This window comes from Rutilus rutilus (assembly GCF_951802725.1).
Source record: "Rutilus rutilus genome assembly, chromosome: 24".
NCBI classification, from domain to species: Eukaryota; Metazoa; Chordata; class Actinopteri; order Cypriniformes; family Leuciscidae; genus Rutilus; species Rutilus rutilus.
Window position 1 is genome coordinate 24061055 of NC_140228.1, and position 22639 is coordinate 24083693.

General features: G+C 39.0%; 1 protein-coding gene across 1 annotated transcript in view; it reads left to right on the forward strand.

The window, feature by feature from the left end:
• The window catches only part of apbb1ip (amyloid beta (A4) precursor protein-binding, family B, member 1 interacting protein), a 33845-nt gene that overhangs the window by 2923 nt on the left and 8283 nt on the right, over window positions 1-22639 (forward strand). The window contains exons 2-6 of the mRNA XM_084398665.1: window positions 9682-9741; window positions 11388-11487; window positions 13192-13442; window positions 14217-14294; window positions 18049-18208. Of these exons, the coding sequence (XP_084254791.1) occupies window positions 9682-9741; window positions 11388-11487; window positions 13192-13442; window positions 14217-14294; window positions 18049-18208 (649 nt within the window). The remainder of the gene's footprint in view (window positions 1-9681; window positions 9742-11387; window positions 11488-13191; window positions 13443-14216; window positions 14295-18048; window positions 18209-22639) is intronic.

A 22639-nucleotide genomic window follows, 5' to 3' on the forward strand; every position in this document is an offset into this window, starting at 1 on the left:
CATAAATCAAACAAAACACGTGTATTTTTTAACGTGAGCGTGTATTGATGATATATTGATGCATGTAGTTGTCAACTGTTTGGAAAAAGAAACATAAGAGACATATGAGAAGCACCATATTGTGATAGCTACATAGAGATAGAGAGTGTCATCTGTTTCCTGTTGGAAACTTAGATGCTTTCAACATCTTGTGAGGGGAAGTTGCTGTAACCACTTCCCCATGTGTAGCAGCACACAAACAGCTCTCTGATTGGCTGCACGGCAATGCTTCATTTAAACAAGAAGACAGCATTGTTCTACTCACAGGTGCTGGTGGTACAGACTCTCCCCGCCTGGTCTGACATACTATCAGTTGAAGAATTTTTGAGGAGTATTGCAGCACTGCTCATCTTCGAATTAATATCCGCTTGTGTTGTATTGTTGTTTTCACTTAAAATCCAAATGCAAACTCAATATATACTATATATATATTTAAATTTTTATATAAAAAACAATTATTTCAGAATGACAAAAATAAAGTAAATATTCTTAGATTAAATGAAAGAAAAAACTAAAACTAGATGAATAAACCTTGATGTTGGCTTGAGAAAGTTTGAAGTAGGCCTAATTGTAAAAGCTTGAAGTGTGAAATGATGGGGAGAGAGAGATAGAGAGCGAGAGAGAGAGATAGTTTAAAGTTTGAATCAGTTTTAAAAGCTCAAAGTTTGTAGGTTTTAAATCTCTCTGACAAACTGTTTGCTATGTTGTTGCTTGGGTACTCAGGGGGTTGCTAGGGTGTTTCTATGCGGTTGCTAGGTTATTTAAGGTGGTTGATTGGGTGCTGATATGTAACTTAACATAATTAAACCTTTACATTTTCTGAAATAAATGTGAATGGTGCTTGAACCTCACGATGATATAAGGTGTGGTTGGTGGTCACCAGGGTGTTGCTAAGTGGTTGATAAGGTGTTTTGAGTGGGTTTGGCAAAGTGCTCTATGATAATCTGCTTTTAATACGGATTGAATCCCTCCTTCAGTGTAATTCTATGGGATTTTTGTCAATTTTATTATCCACCAGAAGAAAAACTTACATCTCACTTAGAAAAGTACACTTCTTCTTGATTTGAGGAATTCATTCATTTCTGTAGCAAACAAGCTAGACGACTGTGTTTAAAAATGTTAACATGTGCATTAATTCAAAGCGGTTGCACAAATTATTTGCTGAATGCGGGAGAATCAGAAGGAAGTGGGACAGAGTTGGGTAGTTTGGGCCAAGATTACCGATACTGTTTGTCTTATTAAAGCTGAACTGCAGGCAGCTGGAATAATCAGCAGAGAATTTACTGTAACAGATCTGTTCTTTAATCCTACTGGCTCATACATTAACTGTGAAAAAAGGAATGTTTATTATAGAACATGAACTGATTTATGCAGTTACTGTAGAAACATTACAATAGAATGAAACAGAGAATGATCTCTTTGCATGTAAGTCATACTTTCTGTAATATTGTACACTCAGGCTGTACTAAGCGTTCATGGGCAGGATTCTGCATGTCTTAGCAAAGAATGAACGTGTAAAAGAGTTATGCAAGCCATGCTTTTATCTCTAGCCTCTGGATGGATATTGTGCAATGTTTAGCTTTGGGTTATGTTTTGTATGCACAGGTACTCTGCTCTATATTATCCATCACAAACTTGTACGCTAATGTAACAAGACAAAATGACACCATCCAGTTGACCAATTCCACTCAGCAGTTACAAAAGTAGTTGAAGGCCAGATTATCCAGATGACAACATCCCCAGCTTACAAAAATACATTCTGAGAACGTTTTGCTAACGTTCTCATTACATTTTTGGAATGTTTTCTGAATGTTCAAAAACATTATTTATTGGTTATGCAAATGTTAAGGGAACATTAATTTCTGCAAACATAATAGTGTTACTTTTGAATGTTCTCTGAACATTCTGAAACAATAAGTAACATTTAAAAATGTTAGACGAATGAGTCTAAAAAGATGTATAGATAATATTTTTGTGCCAACATTTTAAGAACATAATTAAAGACCAGATAACTTTTGAACAAACTGTTTTTTTTTTTTGTGTGTGTGTGTGTGTCTTCTTGTTCCTATGTGTTTGTTTCTTGCCCTTCAGTTTAGTTTAGCCTTGATTGTTTCCTAGTTAGTCTCTTTGGTAACTGATTACGTTCAGCTGTCATCCATTATGTTTCCATTATTAACTCTGTGTAAAAGTACTCCAAATTTTGTCCTGTTCCTTTTGGGTTATTGTTATTGCTTACATGTGGTCAGTGGTGGAATGTAACGAAGTACAAATACTTTGTTACTTTACTTAAGTAAATTTTTCACGTATCTGTACTTTACTTAAGTAGAATCAGTAGTGCATACTTTTGACTTTTACTTCGTTACTTTTTGCAGCAATTATTATACTTTCTACTCCACAACATTTCTACAACGTTTCGTTACATTTTCGTTACATTTTCTGATCAGTTTTCCCCCTGCCAAAACAGGGATTGAAAAAAATCGCCATGTTTTCGGTGCTGACGCGTTCATGGTGGCGCTGCCAATAAAGCACCTAAGCTGTCACAAGGAACCGGCAAAAGTAATGAATATGTAAAATATAGTGTAGCCAGTGGCGTCAGGTACTGAGGGAACTGTATGAAACTATTATATAACGTTCGACTACGCCACCCGGTATATACCGGGAACTATCAGCCCCAAATCAGGGAGCGCACAGGTTCGTTACCAAAAGAAATGGGTAAGCAGAGAGATAGGCCAAGGAATATCAATGATGAGGCAGTTTTATTCAAATACAAAATTTAAAACCATCAATACATTAATCTATCAAGGGCTCAATATTCACATGTCAAAAAGAAAAGGAAAACAAACACCACTTTACAAAACTTCAAAATAAAGAAATAAATACAAAAATACAAATACACAAGAAAGCTTAATTAGGAGGGAGATGGCCTGCTGTGACCCTCAATTCACACAACACACTTAATATCCACACACACCCGCTCTGGTGAAGTCAGGTCACTCAAACACAGCACTCAATGTAAACCCCGTTAAACAGCAGCTATAAACCCCTCCTCAATACACTTTCTTCGTCACGTTGTTTACGAGAAAAAAAGAAAGGACACCGTCAGTTCACAAACATTAAATAAATAAAAATACACAAACAAAACATATAAACTAATTAAACTTAAACAAAGAAAAATAAATTACATACAAAATACGCAAAAATGAGCACAAGACAAAAATAAAGAAATCTAAATTAAAATTCGAAACAAACCAAAAGACACATCAAAATAAAACAAACATGCCACGGTCGGCCGCACACACACTCAAAGAGCAGAACAAGTCAGCGAGGAAACAGCCGCGCTTCCACGTTAATTCGCACACTGCGGCGAGGAATCGTCCCAGCTCGCTGTTATGCAAGTTCAAGTTCGCTCCAACGAAAAGACGACAAAACTAAGCCCAGGCAAGACAGCAGTGCGTTACGTCAACAGACGCGCATCTCTTCCCGCAATATAGAGGTGAAACCCTTGCTCTCGTCACTCAAATCTGTCGAACATGAAACAGAAAAATTACTAATAAAACAATAAAAGGGACAAACCACGCGAATGGCTCTCATACATACCGGAAACGTTCTCAGCGCAGCACTATGCGTGTTCGCTGGCCTCAACATACCGCCGGTTGCTCGTCAATGAACTACACAGACTCAAAATAGTAAATACACATTCCATTGATGAAAATCCTCAAAACAGACGTAGGTTACCAACCTCAAAGCCCGGGGCAGACTGTGCACGGCCGCACAGAGCCGAGACAGCACTTCATACTCTCCATTCATAAATGGCGGCCTCCGTAAAGGGGCGGTACGGGTGTCGACGACGCATCCCAAGTGACAAAAAACCTCCCCATTTTATATCATGACACCAGACTGTTGATAGGTTCAATGGTTTCACATGACACTGGCCAATAATCAACACAGATACACTTCACCCTGCTACATTCCACCCTCCACATTATGAATCGTCGCCCCGACGATTAGTCCCCAGCCCCAAGAGACTCACCTCTGCCGTGGGTCCCAGCAAACACTAAGGGAGAACCTTATTATGAGTCTTCTTGCCATGACGGCTATACAACGAAAAACACAAATGAGATACTTGTTACAAGTACTCTGCCATGACGGCCACACGACAAGGAACAAGTGATACACAAGTTCTCAGCTACGACAGCTACACAAGAAACACGAATGAGATACTTGTTACAAGTACTCTGCCATGACGGCTATACGACGAGGAACAAGTGATACACAAGTTCTCAGCTATGACAGCTACACAACGGGAAACACGAGACACTGGTTACGGTGCTCTGCCATGACGGCTATACGACGAGGAACAAGTGATACACAAGTTCTCAGCTATGACAGCTACACAACGGGAAACACGAGACACTGGTTACAGTGCTCTGCCATGACGGCTATACGACGAGGAACAAGTGATACACAAGTTCTCAGCTATGACAGCTACACAACGGGAAACACGAGACACTGGTTAGTGCTCTGCCATGACGGCCACACAACGGGAAACACGAGACACTGGTTACAGTGCTCCGCCATGACGGCTACCTATGACTGAGAACAGCCAAATAATTCCCGCAATGCGAATATAACTAGTGCAATCCCCCCGTTCAACACTAGGGCGAAGCCTAATCTCTTCCCATGCTTCCATTGCTACACACTTACCACATGCAGAGGGAGTCACCAACAGAGGGGACTTACAAACACACTGCTGCCTTGCCTTTAGAAAAAAAAGAAAAGAGAAAACAAGAAAAAAAAGAAAAACAAAGAGAAATTAAACTTCAAACATACAATGTACCAACAGTAAAAAAAATATATAAAATATTGCCTCAAGTAGCCTACTCCCAGACCCACTTCTCAAAATAAGCTCACCCAAAATATGGAAACCCTGCCGACACTACGCCAAATGTAGCCAGTGGCGTCAGGTACTGAGGGAACTGTATGAAACTATTATATAACGTTCGACTACGCCACCCGGTATATACCGGGAACTATCAGCCCCAAATCAGGGAGCGCACAGGTTCGTTACCAAAAGAAATGGGTAAGCAGAGAGATAGGCCAAGGAATATCAATGATGAGGCAGTTTTATTCAAATACAAAATTTAAAACCATCAATACATTAATCTATCAAGGGCTCAATATTCACATGTCAAAAAGAAAAGGAAAACAAACACCACTTTACAAAACTTCAAAATAAAGAAATAAATACAAAAATACAAATACACAAGAAAGCTTAATTAGGAGGGAGATGGCCTGCTGTGACCCTCAATTCACACAACACACTTAATATCCACACACACCCGCTCTGGTGAAGTCAGGTCACTCAAACACAGCACTCAATGTAAACCCCGTTAAACAGCAGCTATAAACCCCTCCTCAATACACTTTCTTCGTCACGTTGTTTACGAGAAAAAAAGAAAGGACACCGTCAGTTCACAAACATTAAATAAATAAAAATACACAAACAAAACATATAAACTAATTAAACTTAAACAAAGAAAAATAAATTACATACAAAATACGCAAAAATGAGCACAAGACAAAAATAAAGAAATCTAAATTAAAATTCGAAACAAACCAAAAGACACATCAAAATAAAACAAACATGCCACGGTCGGCCGCACACACACTCAAAGAGCAGAACAAGTCAGCGAGGAAACAGCCGCGCTTCCACGTTAATTCGCACACTGCGGCGAGGAATCGTCCCAGCTCGCTGTTATGCAAGTTCAAGTTCGCTCCAACGAAAAGACGACAAAACTAAGCCCAGGCAAGACAGCAGTGCGTTACGTCAACAGACGCGCATCTCTTCCCGCAATATAGAGGTGAAACCCTTGCTCTCGTCACTCAAATCTGTCGAACATGAAACAGAAAAATTACTAATAAAACAATAAAAGGGACAAACCACGCGAATGGCTCTCATACATACCGGAAACGTTCTCAGCGCAGCACTATGCGTGTTCGCTGGCCTCAACATACCGCCGGTTGCTCGTCAATGAACTACACAGACTCAAAATAGTAAATACACATTCCATTGATGAAAATCCTCAAAACAGACGTAGGTTACCAACCTCAAAGCCCGGGGCAGACTGTGCACGGCCGCACAGAGCCGAGACAGCACTTCATACTCTCCATTCATAAATGGCGGCCTCCGTAAAGGGGCGGTACGGGTGTCGACGACGCATCCCAAGTGACAAAAAACCTCCCCATTTTATACCATGACACCAGACTGTTGATAGGTTCAATGGTTTCACATGACACTGGCCAATAATCAACACAGATACACTTCACCCTGCTACAATAGCAAGGAGACATGTTTTCTGTGTCGGCTGCAAAGATGAAGTTGATCTTCGCAGTAGTGAACGCGCCAGAGAGAAATGCGCATTTCATACGGAGCAGTCTGTTTTCTTTCGTTTTGAATTGTTCTGTTTAAAAGTACACATTTAAAGCTGTCTAAATATATATTTATCAGGTCTGTGAGGGAAGTAGTCTACCTTACACGCTGAGTTTCGGTTCATTTATGAGACACGCTTCAGTTCACACGCCGGTGCCTCAATGTCGTGATTATCTATTTTCTACTATATTTACTTCTCATTTATTAAATCCTGGCAATTGGTTGATGAAACATTGATTAAAATTAAGATACAATTAGCCTAATACAAAACGAAATTCACTTTAAAAAAAGGCTTTGTGCTTTCTGTTTGAGGTCTCTGTGAAAGTTTTAAAGCAGTCTTTTAGTGCCGCTTTCAGAGCGCTCACGTCTGTAACATTGTTTTTTCCTCATAAATGGGAACACGAAAAATAAATTAAAATGAATATTTTATGTTCTGTGGAGAGCCAACCCTTCTTCATCCGGTGGGTATTACTTTTGGTTTGAGCAGTCTAATTCACAGAATTACTAAAAAATATTTTGCTACCTAAAAGTTAACGATTTTTTGTGTCCCGTAACGCATGTGTAGACTAGCCTATTTCCCTCATATTAAATATAAAACGTGTAGACTGATATTTTTCAATAGCCTATGTATTAAATGCATTTTCTGAGAATTTATATTTCAAGTTTTTACTGCAAATGTCCTGTTTATAACGCTGGAATTGCCCAATATTAAATCATTTATCCTCAACTAGTTTTGTGGTGTAGGGTGAATTGCCCTAATGTGGGACACTGCCTAATGTGGGACACCTAAGGTCTAGTGTTTGTAGGTCCCCCATAAATACATGAATGGCAGTGAAACTATGGGTTAGACAAAGCTGTGGTGTCATGTGATCAAAATCACATGACCTATCAAATGTCCAATCATATTTGAGGGTGGAGCAATCATCAAACAGGAGGCACCTTGTGTGAAGACCATCCGAAGGCCATTGACATAGAGTTTTAACAAATTTGATATTAAGGAGTTAAATACATTTTAAACAATGCAGTCCTGCTACTTTTTAGCCTAATATGCTTATGAAATGTTTGTCCGTCAAAAAATAGTCTAACTTTGTGTGTATAAACTATATATTTTATATTTTTATCAAATTTCTTAGTGTCCCACATTAGGAAATGTGGTTTCCAAATCCGGAACAGCATGATCAGCCTAATGTGGGACAGTACTTCAATGAGTCAAAAATGTGTGGTGGGGCATGCTTTTATGGGACAGACATGGTTATTTACATGGTTTTAGTCTTGTAATGCAATATTACAATACTGTTAATGCAGATTTTTACAGTCATGTGAATTTTTTATTCTTGGAGGGCGGTTTGAAGGCTCTTTTTTTGTGTGTATGTGTGCGTGCCTACATACGTGTGTGTGTCTCTCTCTCTCTCTGTGTGTGTGTGTGTGTGTGTGTGTGTCATGTATGTGTCATGTATGTGTATGTGGTTAACGTGTTTATTCTTCTGAGATTCTCCTGTGCAATTCTGTTCATGGATTAAAGACTGTATCACGAAGACACTCGTGTTGCATTCAACCATACAAGGATGAGACCCTTAAACAGCTTTTCTGGAGTGATTCTTGGACAGATGCTGCAGATGAGGGAGAAGCACCGTCCCTTCGAAGAGTTCGTGGAGTATGCCTTATGGGTTTGCGGAGGAAGACGTCATCAACTCCGATTCCCCAGGACTTTCAACACTTTCAGCAGCCATCTCCCTGTCCGCTCCAGATATGGCTTGTCGTCCCAGCCCGGAGAGTCCCGGACAGCAAGAGAAAACCTCCGCCACAGACCTGATGACGGACCACCCCAGGTGGATAGCTATCCACCCCAGGGCCAGATGAGGATCACTGACTCATTGAATTTACAGCGGAGACAACTCCCACCCTCTCCAACACCCCTCGAACTCTCTCCTTTTCTGGTAAAGCTAGCTATGATTCTGGACAACCCAGTCCCGCCCGCCCATTAACCTTCCTACCCCCTTATTCCTGGATTCTATGCTGGTTCCTTTCAGTCCCCTTGCACTGACCTATCCCACTGGTACCTCGCAGCTCCTCGACTCCGTCCTCAGCGCTGACTCCTGCAAGCTCTTTGGCTCCGCCTCGGGCTCCTTCACCACCTGTGTGGCTCTGTGAAGTGGATCTCCTGGCTACACCTCAGGCTTCCAGGCCCATTATTCCACCGCGACCTGTCAACCCTTTAGCTCCGCTGTGGTCTGCCATCACTCAGGCTCCACCGGGCACCCTCGTCTCTCGTCATGCTGGTTTTGCCGCAGACTTCCAGATCTCCAGCAATCCACCCTGTCGGCTCCACCCGGTTCCTCCTTCCATCTGGTTTCGCCTTGGTCCTCACTCCCTTGCATGTCGCCCTTTTCTGCCAAGCCCCTGCCTCTGCCATGGAGGATTGGATTCAACCCTACAACTGCGACACAAACGTTATATTAATGTTACTGGAAGAATTTTTTTTTGTATATTACTTTAAAAGAACCTATCCAGAATGTTGGGGAGTTCTGAGGTGTTCAAATAAATATGTAAGGTACACTATACAGTAATGTCTGCCAGTCATGGCAAAATAAACAGGCAGGGTTATCAGGACCCCAGCATAAAGTGGAGGTTTATTTTTATTATTTTTTTATAACAGTTTTTATACAAACACAAAACAAACAAAGTTGCACAAAATGTATACAAAAAGTATGTTATACATAAAATAAACAAACAAAGGAGAGAAAAAAACATATTTCAACTTAGAAAGATGCCTAGTAATTACACAATTAAGTACTGAGTAATATTAATTAACGAAATGTACTTAATAATAGGGTTATGGTTTGGTTCAGAGTTAGTTTTGTTAGTTTAGTAATTATGCATATATTTGTTGTATTTTCGTATTTTCCATTCACCACTTTAGAAGTTAACCCAGATATGACGACTTCCACGTCTGAGAACGCTGGAAATGTGAAAAGAAAGGGTCAATTGACCAAACAGAATTTATTATTCCAGAAAGTATTACATATGGACATGGTAATAATAATAAATGAAATTACAGTGAAAATGTATTTGTATTTACATTTAATTAATGTGTTTGGTTTCTGTGCTTCAGTTACATTATTCACAGTCTTTAAACAGAGTTATTCCCAATCCTGTTGTACGACTTGTTCTAAAGATGTTAAATTCTCATTGCCCAACTATTCTTGTTTTAGATGGACGACATTGATGCCATGTTCAGCGACATGCTGCAGGAGATGGATCTCCTAACGCAGGTAAGCTTCCTATGGATACGTCTCATTTCCTCCAGACAGACAACCTAGCAAATCAGTGCCATGTGTGCTTTTATGTGTTTCTTAAAACAGAATCAAAATAATAATAATAATAATAATAATAATGATAAAATACGTAAAATAGCTTCATAAATAGTAACATTTCTAACATGAAGCTTTCCCCAAATTTTCATTTTATGTTTATGGTCACTTCAACAGAAGACAAAAGTTATCTCCCATTCAAACAATGGCAATGGTCATTTTTATTCAGTTCCAGTAATAAGATGTGATGACTTTGAAATTTACATATCTTCTCTTTATGCAGTATAACTGATGGCCTACATGTGAGCCAGCAGCTGCAAATAATTTGAACCCAAAATAGGGAACAAAAGCAGGAAGCACACATACAGTATTATATACAGGGGTTGGACAATGAAAGTGAAACACCAATACACCATCACTTTGTCTTGGGAATGACAGATACAAGTCCTGTTCAGTGACTAGAGGGATTTTGAGCCATTCCTCTTCCAGAACAGTGGCCGGGTCATTATGTGATGCTGGTGGAAGAAAATGTTTTTTTTTTGCTCCTCCAAAATACCCTAAAGTGGCTCAAAAATATGTAAATCTGGTAAATGTGCAGGCCATGGGAGATGTTCAACTTCACTTTCATGCTTATCAAACCATTCTGTCACAAGTCTTGATGTGTGTATTGGTGCATTATCATGCTGATACACAGCACACCTTCAGGGTACAATGTTTTAACCATTAGGTGCACATGGTCCTCCAGAATGTTCGGTCGTCCTTGGCATTGGCCCATCAAGCATAGTAGGGAGTCTGTAGGGAATTCCATGATTATCGCAGCCCAAACCATCACTGATCCACCGCCTTGCTTCACTCTGGGCAGAAACAGTGTGGCTGTAAAGCCTCTTTGGGGCTTCTCCCCACCATAACTCCCACGGATGTGGGAAAAACAGTGAAGGTGGACTCATCAGAGAACAATACATGTTTCACATTGTCCACAGCCCAAGATGAATGAATGAAACCGACATTTGGCATTGGCACGAGTGACCAAAGGTTTGGCTATAGCAGCCCGACCATAAATACTGACTCTGTGGGCCTTGAAACTAACAGTTTCAGGTGCGCATTTAATTCTGCAGTGAGTTGGGCAGCTGTGGTTTAATGGTTTCTGAATACAACCCAGGTTAGTACCTGGACATCCCTTTCAGACAGCTTCCTCTTGCGTCGAGAGTTACTCCTGTTCGTCCTACGTGGTGGTATGCCAACATTACTCTGGATACTATTGCTCTCGATACACCAAAGACTTGCTGTCCTGGTCACAGATGAGCCAGAGAGATGCACACCAACAATTTGTCCTCTTATGAAATTTGATATGTATCCCATTATGTTGTGTGGATTGCAATATTTTATGGACAGCTGTGCTATTGCTCTGCTAATTCAACCTTCACACTCTGCTTTTACTGATGAAATGTAAAGTCTGTAAAGATTAGCAACCAGCACACGCATATCTAGTGTGAAACATCTCTGTATGTCACATTTACATGCTAATATGATGACAGTTGCTTATTTCAAAAATAGCTTCCATATTTGTTATCCGTCATTTGTCTTGTTCCTCATTTGTCTTTTCACAGAGTTTGGGAGAAGAAGCAGAGTCTGCACCTTTGCCTAAACCTCCCTCCATTCCTGCCCCCCAGGAAATGAACTTTTCCATTGGTTTTACAGATTTTAATGGTAAACAATATTTCAACCTAATATTTTTCACCAGTGTCTGCTACCACGTTATTTCACCTAAAAGTCTCAATTCGTCAACTGTGTTGAAAAATTTGTGAGAAAATTAGCGATTAATTAACCATAAAATTGCTTAAAACTATGTCTGAGGGCAGCTCAAAGGTGCACAGATAGGGCTGTTTGAAGTGGAGAATGTTTATCTATGTTATGTCTGCAATCAAATCCTGAATAACCCACTTATTGACCTCATCAAGCTCAAAAGTTCAACTCTACTATAGGCAAAACAAAAAGCACAAGAAGATTAACTGTAAATACACTGTAAAAAGTGGCAGCCTGCAATTTTTACCTGCTATTAAAAAAACTATTTATATTTATATTTCTACCTGATTTAACCCATACATTTGTTTTGTTGGTATAAATTAAAGGGGACATATCAAAATCCACTTTTTTAGCCCTTAAATGCATTTTGTTGTATATTTGGAGTGTTTAGAAGTACAGAAAAGTTGAAATTATTCTCTTCAGGTGCTTCATTGATATCTTTATATTCTGTTTTGGTCATATTTTTCAACCTGTTCCGATTTTTCTGTTATCTATGACATTTTTTGAACTATTACGTCACAGTATTTGCAGCGGAACTGCCAAATAAGGACATTGACTTCCAGCCCAACACTTCGAGCAATCCGCCATTTTTATTTCTCGCTGCAATTTTGTAGTCCAAGCTAAAGGATGCAGAAGTTAGGAGAGGGTAAGTTAAAATGTTCGGTTGTTGGATGTAGTAACCCACACGCTTCATTATACTGTCTAATGTAGATGAACTGCCGCGCGTGTGACAGGGCGCATGTTTAACTGAAAGAACGAGCAGAGAGAGAGACCCGGTCGCGCGCGCGCGCACTCGCTCTCTTCGGAGCCAGGCGAAAGTGTAAACAAGAGATCACCGCAGTTCCGCTTTATATAGACCACAAATGTATGATTTATATGTAAAAAGGAGCGATTTAAAAGCATGATATGTCTCCTTTAATGTATATACACTGTAAAAAAAAAAAAATTCTAGTGACTGGTCACATCTAAATTTTTCAATTAGTCTGACGTATTATTTCTCATTGAGCCAATGTTACCAGACTATTGCAACAAGAATTGCACTTAGGCCAATTAAAAAAATTAAATGTGACCAGTCACTAGAAAATTTTGACTTGGAGAGGTTAGAATTTTTTTACAGTGTAGGTTTGTTCAGTGATGTTAAATAATATTTTTTGACTTGAATAAATCTAGTTAATTTAGATTAAATTAAATTAGGCAGTAAATATGTAATTATTATTGTGATGCATCAACCTTGGATTGGGGGTACTAGTTTTGGATCACTGATATGATGTTATGTTTTGGGGTGGACCTTCATGCTTACTCCATGCTTACTACAAAATTATTATTGTGATGCATCAACCTTGGATTGGGGGTACTAGTTTAGGATCACTGATATTATGTTATGTTTTGGGGTGGACCTTCATGCTTACTCCCACCCAAAAAACGTACATTCTCGTACAAATCACATTGTGCAAATTCAAACGAAATTGCCATCTCGCAATTACTGTACTGTAGTTCCTGTAGATAGGATTGTAATTTCTTTTTCCTCCCCCATCTTTGGGTGCTCTGTATGTTGTCAACAACGTGATGTTTTTGTTTCACATTGTTACCCTATATGTTTCTCTAAAGCATCCCTGCATGAGATGGAAGACAATGACTTAGATGCCTTGATGGCTGACCTGGTGGCAGATATCAGTGCCACGGAGGAAAAGTTTGCCACAGACAGAGATACGTCAAAGGGGTCAGCTCCATTTGCCCCAATACCCATACAGCCTCAGAGTAACTTTGGCCTTCCAGTGTCAACTGACACCTCAAAGCCTGCAACTTCCTCCAACTCTATTGCAGCTCCGCCTCCACCACCCGCCTCTAAACCATCAAAAGTAAGTATCATTATGAATGGTCCGCACACCCACAGGCCTCATGTGGTTAACACATCTTTAGCTGAAGGTTCCAGAGTTTATTTTAAAACCAGGCCAAACAACAGATGTGAACAGATATAATGGAATTTAAGTGCAGCCAATGCTGTAAAACTGCATTAACTTTATGAAGTATGAACCCTGTCTACAATTTCCATCACTACTCTAGATGTAAAAAAAGCCCAACCATAAAATGTAATTACCCTCATGATTGCAACGTTAGCTCAGCCGGATATTCACTGAATGTTATTTTATGTCTAGCCCAGTTCTTGAAGGAATGTACAGAAGGAGACAGCTTTCTAATGTAGATCAGCTCTGTTTCACAACCTTAAGTGAGATGCCAACCTAGCAAGCACATTAAAGCATTACAGACATACTCCCGATGCAAAGGCTGTTTAACAAGTTGGGCAGAATAATTATATTGTCTTCTCAGCTAGAATTGTATTCATCCTTATTTGAATCCTTAGAATGCCTTGCAACATGCTATTACGAGGAGCGTTCTAAATTAGGAATTTATGATGTTCCATTTCAGTTAAGATACACAATGCTCTCTTACTTCTGTCATTTTTAGATTTATTCTGTAGAATCAGAGTAAGCCTTGCATTTCCCATATGTAGAGCCTTTTTACGCCACATTGACTCCATGAAACCTTAATTAAGATCAGAATCAGATCACTCCAAAAATCATTGATATGTATTGTTATGTCTGTTAGGTAATTATCATTTTGTATCCCCCCAGGAAGAACAAGAGGAACAGATCAAAGCAGATAAAATCAAGCTTGCTTTGGAGAAGTTAAAGGAGGCCAAAGTGAAAAAGGTAAGCGATGCAGTCGTTTTAATATTTTTTTTTAAATCTTGAATTCACTTCAATGGTTTTAAGAATTTTATTCAGTGCATTTCTAAAACAGCTGGAGACAAGAATGTGAGTCATTTAACTGCAAAAATATAGGCGCATTTCATGGCATCGTTCAATGCTGTGCGGTAGGAATGTCTGGCTGTGTTAGGTGGTCTGGGTGAGCAGACATCCACCACTTTGATCTATTTCTAAAACAGATCAATGTCAATGACATCATGACATTCTAAAACATCTAACGACCTAGTGTTTACAAGGCGAACGTGCAAAGACTAAGTAAAACTCAATTTACAAAAAAAAAAAATAATAATAAAAGGTAAAACAACGATGTCGGACGATTTTGAAATTGGAGGTGAAAATGTACCTACCCTACCTTTTTTAACCGGAACGCGCGTGACCTTTCAACGTGATTACATAATGTGTGGCGCATCACAGAGATAGTGCAAGATGAGCATTTGTGGTTAAAAAGTATATATATGTTTTTTTTTTGAAAATGACTTATCGTTTCGCTAGATAAGACCCTTATTCCTCGGCTGGGATCATGTAGAATCGTGAAGCTGCACTGAAACTGCAATTTGGACCACGATTGTCTAATTAATTTGAAAGGAGATATCAACAATGTCTCAAACTGTATTCAGATTTGCTAAAGTCTACTATCAAGAGAACTCAAACATTTCTAATCAAGATTGTTCCAAGTTCAATGTTGTAATAATGGAGACTAGATTCAGGCTCAACTTTTTTCAGGTCTCTGTTTTGACCAGGCTTGGTTCCAATAATTGGAAAGTATACTATTAATATATTAGGCTGCTTTACATTGCTTTAATGCATTACTATTGTAACGTCCTATTTCTGCCCCATGCAGAGTGAATCCAGCATTTATATGTAGATGTCACTTCCGAAACTTTGCGGCACATGGCTGTCGGTCCTCTTAGCAGCATGAAAAACAATAGATTTATTCAATGGATTATATAGGCTGTAGACTTGAAAGTGAGCCAAGACTGTTCCCTTACAATCACTAAAACGATCAGTTCATTCTGATCTCACAAAGTTCCTTTATAATCAATGAAGCTGCCAACAATGCACAATAAATCTCTTACTTACATTGGGTCTCCATTTTGTTTGTTGATGTGAAGTTTAGCGAGCCTGCATAACTAAGCAATGAATAAAAACTCTGACGTTTTTGAGCGGTGAGTGGGTTCTGGCTAACTTAAACACCTCTCATTGGCCATTGCATTCAAGAGATCAACAACTATGTCTGTGATTGGCTACATTGCTCACTGCAGCAAAAACACATTGTAAATAGATACATTTCATGTTCTCCAGAGCACAAACACAAATATGCACTGGAGCGTTTGCAAAATCTGGTTTACCAATATATTATTACAGTAGTAACTAAGGGTGCTCTTGCTTGCATTTGAGGGTACTGTAGCACCCCAGTAGAACCGGGCCTGGTTGTGATTCTGACTCAACCCTCTTCAGGGGCCAGTTGCGTAAACTTAGATTATAAGTGAAGACTGTGTCTTAAGAACTAGTCTGACCTACTAGCAATTAGTTAGGGCAAATCAGTCTTACTTTTGAGATTCAATTTAGACCAATCTACCTTTTTATGTAACTGACTTAAAAAAAAGTTATGACCAGTCTTGAAGAAAAAAATAGATGCCTAACTTGTAAGACTAGTCTAAGCAGTTTATGCAACTGGCCACTCTCTTGACTTGGAATCAACCTACTTCAGGTTTCGGTCTTGATTCGAACTTAACCATCTTCTGATCTCTGTCTTGACTCGGACTTGACATTCATGTGGTGTCTTTATTGACTTGGACTCGATTATTTTTCACTTCTTCGTCTTGACTCGAATTCGACCCACTTTTGGTCTCTGTCTTGACTTGGACTCGAGCCTCTTCAGGTTTCAGTCTTGATTCAAACTTAACCATCTTCGGATCTCTGTCTTGACTTGAAATTTGCCCTCTTCAGGTCTTGTTCTTCACTCCCCCTTCAGGACTAGATCTTGATTTGGACTTGACTTTCTTCAGGTCTCTGTCTTGACTTTTGACTCTTTGACTCTGACTCAATCTACTCTCCACCTTGACTCGAAAGAGCTGATCTCAGTTACATAACTGTCCAAATTGTTGTTAGAAACTTGTAGTTAGAAGTGTATTTGTTGTTAGAATCGTAGTATATGTCGATGACTGCAAAAATGTCTTATAAGGAATATTAGGATAAACATCTGAATCTCATAAAGCCTAAATGACCTCGTCAGCAATAAAAGAACAAGCTTTGCACAATAATTGTTTCCACTTAAATATACATTATTTTTTACAATAAGCTGTCAGTTGCTTTCTTCTCAATAGATTGTAAAAAAAAAAAAAAGTGTGTCATGGGTCAGCCTGCTCTAAAAAATCTGGTTGTAGGCTACATGACCCACACTGACTTAATGTCACAGCTGAGTGCTAAAGTTGGTTACTTAAAGTGCTCAAAGTGCACTGACTCACACCAATATGTTGTAATAATGGTTACAACAAGAACGGATTTAAAGTTGCAACTATAACTGCAACAATATGAGACTTTAGAATGAGCTTAACTGCTTTTAGCATGATTGCTGATATTCAAGGATATCCTTCTGCAGTTCACATGCCATTATCAGAGCGTATCTGTCTATAAGACCATTTATATCACTGTCTTCCAAACATCTGTACACAGACCCTGTTGAAAACACTAGCATGGCTTGTCACCAGCATGTGATTATGCTGGTGTTCCCACCAGGCTTCAACTAGTTTGTTTAGCCAGAAGTTCCACTTTGGTCCACTTTGCAGAATATTCTGGACAAGCACTGCTCACTTAAAGGGATAGTTCACTTTGAAATTAATTTTTGATATGTTTTAGCTTACCTCAAGGGCATCCAAGATGTAGGTGTCTTTGTTTCCGCAGTAGTTTCAATTTTGATATTTTTAGGTCAAACCGTTCTTGTCTGTCAGTCATATAATGCAGGTCGATGGTCATTGTCTCAAAACACAAGCACAGAGTCCAAATTAAAACAATTCCCCATCATAAGTACACATTGATGGCCTAAGACACGAAACGAGCGGTTTGTGTGAGAAAACGAACAGTATTTATATAGTTTTTAGCTCTTGAAAACAGCACACGTCCAAATGGTCTGACGGCGCGGGCGGGTATAGATATATACATAGCTGTCGCCTTGGCTACGGTTTCGTTCCAATGAACTGCAGTAGCCAAGGCGACATCTATGTATATATCTATACCCGCCCGCGCCGTCAGATCATTTGGACGTGTGCTGTTTTCAAGAGATAACAACGATATAAATACTGTTCGTTTTCTCACACAAACCGCTCGTTTCGTGTCTTAGGCCATCAATGTGTACTTATGATGGGGAATTGTTTCATTTGGACGATGGGGAATTGTTTTAATTTGGACTCTGTGCTTGTGTTTTGAGCCAGTGACCATCGACATGCATTATATGACTGACAGACAAGAACGGTTTGACCTAAAAATATCAAAATTGAAACTACTGCGGAAACAAAGACACCTACATCTTGGATGCCCTTGAGGTAAGCTAAAACATATCAAAAATTAATTTCAAAGTGAACTATCCCTTTAAACTGGATGAAACCATCTGACCAATATACAATATAAAGCATCAAAACCAAATGTGGTTATCCTGCTAATTGAGTTTAACCTTGTGATTTATCATTTGTTGTGATAGCTGGTCGTGAAAGTGGAGATTATGGATGGCAGCTCAAAGACTCTGATGGTGGATGAGAGACAAACAGTCAGAGAGGTGATGGATCAGCTGTTTGAGAAGACGCACTGTGACTGCAATGTGGACTGGTGTGTGTGCGAGACCAACCCTGACTTACAGACTGGTGAGTATTATCCATGTACACACACACACACACCTACATGTCCATTCAGTCGTCATCAGCTTTAAAGGACTGGATTTTGCGAAGATGATGAAGTGTGTTTTCATTGGCGTGCTGACAGGCAGGCTCCGGTGAGCTCACAGTGCAAAGCTGACGTACCACCATACACATTCACTCTCACACACCAAACGACAGGTGGGTTTAATTTACTGTCCCAGACACTGTCACTCAAGCTCCCTATCATGAGGAAATACAGTCCTAATGATCGGAATCCCTCTTTACTCTTTCTCCATCTGCTGTGAGGCTTCATCTACAGCCATTATGTTTGCTGTCTGGTTGCCAAATTTTAGATGAATAGACTTAGACAAGACTGGATTTTTCTGGCTATTCCATTTGTTTCCCTTATGAAAAAGAAGTGCACTTAATTGTATTGAATAGTGTACTCCAAACCGTATAAAAGATATTTTTGAAAAACTGTACTTGGAGATAATATACTATTATTGAAATACAAGGCCACTTCAGTGTACTTAAAGAGTGTACACTTTCATGACTATGTTTATTAGTACACTTAACAAGTGCACTTTGTAATAATTTCAAATTAAAAGGTTTACTTTAAAGTCCTTTTAAATCAGTACTTTAAATACTAAAGTATTTTGGATGTACTGACTAACATACTAAAACACATGTAAAGTACCTGATTATAATTTTAACTGTAGAGTCGTATTTTATATTACATTTAAATATAATATAGGCATAAAAGTTTCAATAGAAATGACATTCGCACACTTTAGTCCTATATAAGCACTTAAGTCCTTAACGCTCTTAACTTTAGCTAATTGCATTTAAAATGGTTTTAAACTAAAACACATTTTCATTTAATTGTAAATAACATGCAATGGCATAAAATATTACATTGAGTTTGCACTTAAAGGGTTAGTTCACCCAAAAATGAAATTTCTGTCATAATTTTCTCACCCTCAAGTTGATCCAAACCTGCATGAATTTCTTTCTTCTGCTGAACACAAAAGAAGATATTTTGAATTATATGGGTAACCAAACAGTTGATGGATCCTTCCATAATGTAAAAAAAAAAAAAAAAACTATAGGAGTCATCAACTATTTATTTACACACATTCTTCAAAATTGTAAAAACTTCAATGAATTAAAAACAATGATTTAAATGTACTTCTTTCATTTTGACTTTATTATAACGTGCACTTTTTAAAAGTTAAGAAAGAGAAAGTGTACTCTCTTTAAGTAAACCTTTTTATTATTTTATACGCTACAAGTGCACATTCAATGCAATTACACAGAACATATGGGAGGGTGGAGTAAAAAAAAAAAAAAAAAAAAAAACAATCAGCTGACCACTAATCTTATTTTTTGGGGGCGGTGCGCCTCCTCTTTAAAAACAAGTTGCCTAGGCAAAAGAGTGTGAGACAACTAGACAAACATTTCCAAAACAGAGTCAACGTTTAACTATGTTAAATATCTTTGGAAATTTGTTACACCCAAGTTAATTTTAGAGAAGTATCATCCTCGCATGATGATGTTTCCTACAGTGAGTGACTTATAATCATGAGAAAAGTACTGATGCGAGAACATCTGAACAGCTCTGACACACACAGTATCCACCTTATTTTTAATGTAAGAGTGAGCACTGGCACTTTTGTAAATTGAATGTGTCTGGCTTCTGGTGTCATTGTTACGTCTGACAGCAACATAGTGTCCGCCCAGATCCGGGCCACATCTGGTACATGTGGATTCCACTATTTTCTGGACACTATTTTGCTGTCTGGGTTCTGAGTTTAAGTTTGGTTTTAAATCATGTTCTTGTTTAATTTGTTCCCTGTTCAGTAGCTCATCAGTTACCATGTGTTCCACCTGTGTCTAGTTAATTATCTCGCTTAGTCCCTAGTGTTTCTCTGTGTATTTATAGTCCTGTGTTTGTTTCAGTCTTTCTCAGATCTCATCTGTTATAAGCAGTTGTTCTGATCATTGCGTTTTTGACCCTGATATCCTGATGAAGTGTACTTTTGAGCTTGATTTGATTAAAGAACTGCTTGCGAATAAATTCCGCCTTTAATTTACATCTTTGAGTCAACCTTGTGCTGACAGTCATCCACTTCCAGTAATTATTTGGCTGCATAAGGCTATGTCTACATTAATCCAGATACATTTGAAAACGGCATTTTCGTTTCAAAACGTTTTCCATCCAAACTAGCGTTTTCCAAAAGTTTAAGTTATGCTAATTTCACCTTTCTGCGTATGCGTAAAACATCATAAAAGCTCACTGAGATGATACAGACGGAACAGATATCATAGTTATCACAGTATTCTTCTGGCAGGGTCATTTTATTTAGCAAAATATCTCATCATTCACTGATGCATCCAGGTCACGCTCAATCATCATTATATTTGTGTTCTACAATGCAATTGCTCTTATGTTTAGCTTTTGCCGCAGGACAGCGATTGTGAGTAAATTTTCATATTTGCAGGATTGTGAAGAGTATGAAGAGTGAGCAATTACAGTAACATATCCTTAGCAACAGTGTGACAGGCACAATACCAGTATAAACATAGATACCTATCGGTTCAATATGCGTCACATGACTAAACATACGTCATTGTTTTCAAAGACCTCAGTTTTCACAGTCCACACTACAACGCGAAAACGCCATTTTCAAATTTATCCACTTGGGAACGCGTTTTCAAAAAGCTACGTTTTTGCAGGCCAAAAACACTGTCTCAATGTTTCTCGGGAAGACCAAAACGGAGAGAAAAACGATGCGGACAAGGCCTAAAACTTGTTTCTGCTTGATATTGCCAGCCCGGTCTCACCCCAAAACGTCACATACTGACGCGTCTTGACCAAACGGCAATATACGACGAAAAGGGTACCCCTAAAACGTCCATATGAGACGAAGACATAAGCGCACCAGCAGCGCCTCTTAGCGGTACCCTAACGCATACCTAAACCTACCCATAACCCGAATAGTCACATACGGACGTTTTAGGGGTACCCTTTTCGTCGTATATTGCCGTTTGGTCAAGACGCGTCAGTATGTGACGTTTGGGGGTGAGACTGTGTTAATATTGCAAACAGTTTTACAGTTTACTGTGCCTCGTTTTTTCCACCACTATACTCCCATCCGTTAGTGTGCTCTCATCAAGTTGAAGGACAGGAAATCATATATATGCTCAGGGAAAATAGCTTCCATATTAACCACACTTAATGTCAGACCACCTACAGTAGAAGACGAAGAAGTATTATTTATATAGCGCCTTTCCATAGCTCAAGGTCGCTTTACATTGTACATTACAATACATTTAAACACCCACACATACATTACAGTCACATAGGATACATATAGTCACATTATCCAAAACGCATGTTATATAGATATGTTTTTAAATGGGTCTTGAAAGTAGCCACAGATGAGGTATTACGTAGTGTAAGAGGTAGCGAATTCCACAATTGAGGAGCATTAACACTAAATGACCTTCCACCTACAGTAGACAGCCGGAAACGAGGGATGGACAATAAACCAAGTTCAGCTGATCTAAGGGACCGGGCAGGGTGGTAAGGGTGGAGTAGGTCAGACAGATATTGGGGAGCAAGACCATTTAATGCTTTGAACGTTAGGAGCAATACCTTAAAGTGGATACGTGATGCCACAGGTAGCCAGTGAAGGTCATGAAGCAGAGGAGTAATGTGAGCAGAACGCCTAGTGGAGGTGAGCACTCTTGCTGCAGAGTTGCTGCACAGTATAAGCTCTCATCATTCCAGTTTTTAATCAGTATATGCAGTCTTTAACAGACAGACAGCATAGTACCACCACTATGGTCTTCTAAGACCACAGTGTCTAGTTTGGCATCAATGCACCGGAAGCTGCACACAGTAAAAACTCCCCTTTGGTTAATAAGTTTAAGATAATCATTTCTCAAGTTTTTTTTTTTTATTAATATTTTTAATAAATATATAGGATACAAGCTGCTGTAAGGAAAGTAGGCATAACCCCCTAGTAGATCTAGGCAGGTGGTGCTGGGGAAGGAGGAGGTCTAAGAAAATTCCCATGGCGTTCTGCACTTAGCTGAGCCAAGTCGGGATGGAAATAAATTGGTCACAATTATGGATTTAGGAGAACCACTCAGCTGCTCGGAAGAGTTTAATGATTGTTTCATAAACTATGTATGTATGTGTGCAATTCAATTTAAACATTGTTTTACATCTTGTAGTTGGTAAGCTGTTAGGTAAACCCAAGATTGTTGGTACAGTTCCTTGAGAACACACAAATTTATACCTTTATTGTATTTAAAAGTGTCTGTCAAATCAATCTTTACACAAAGTGTTCATAACTTCAAAGGGGTAATATTGATTATCAATATTTATTTATGAAAATAGGAAAATGCGGTATGGACAAAAAACAATGA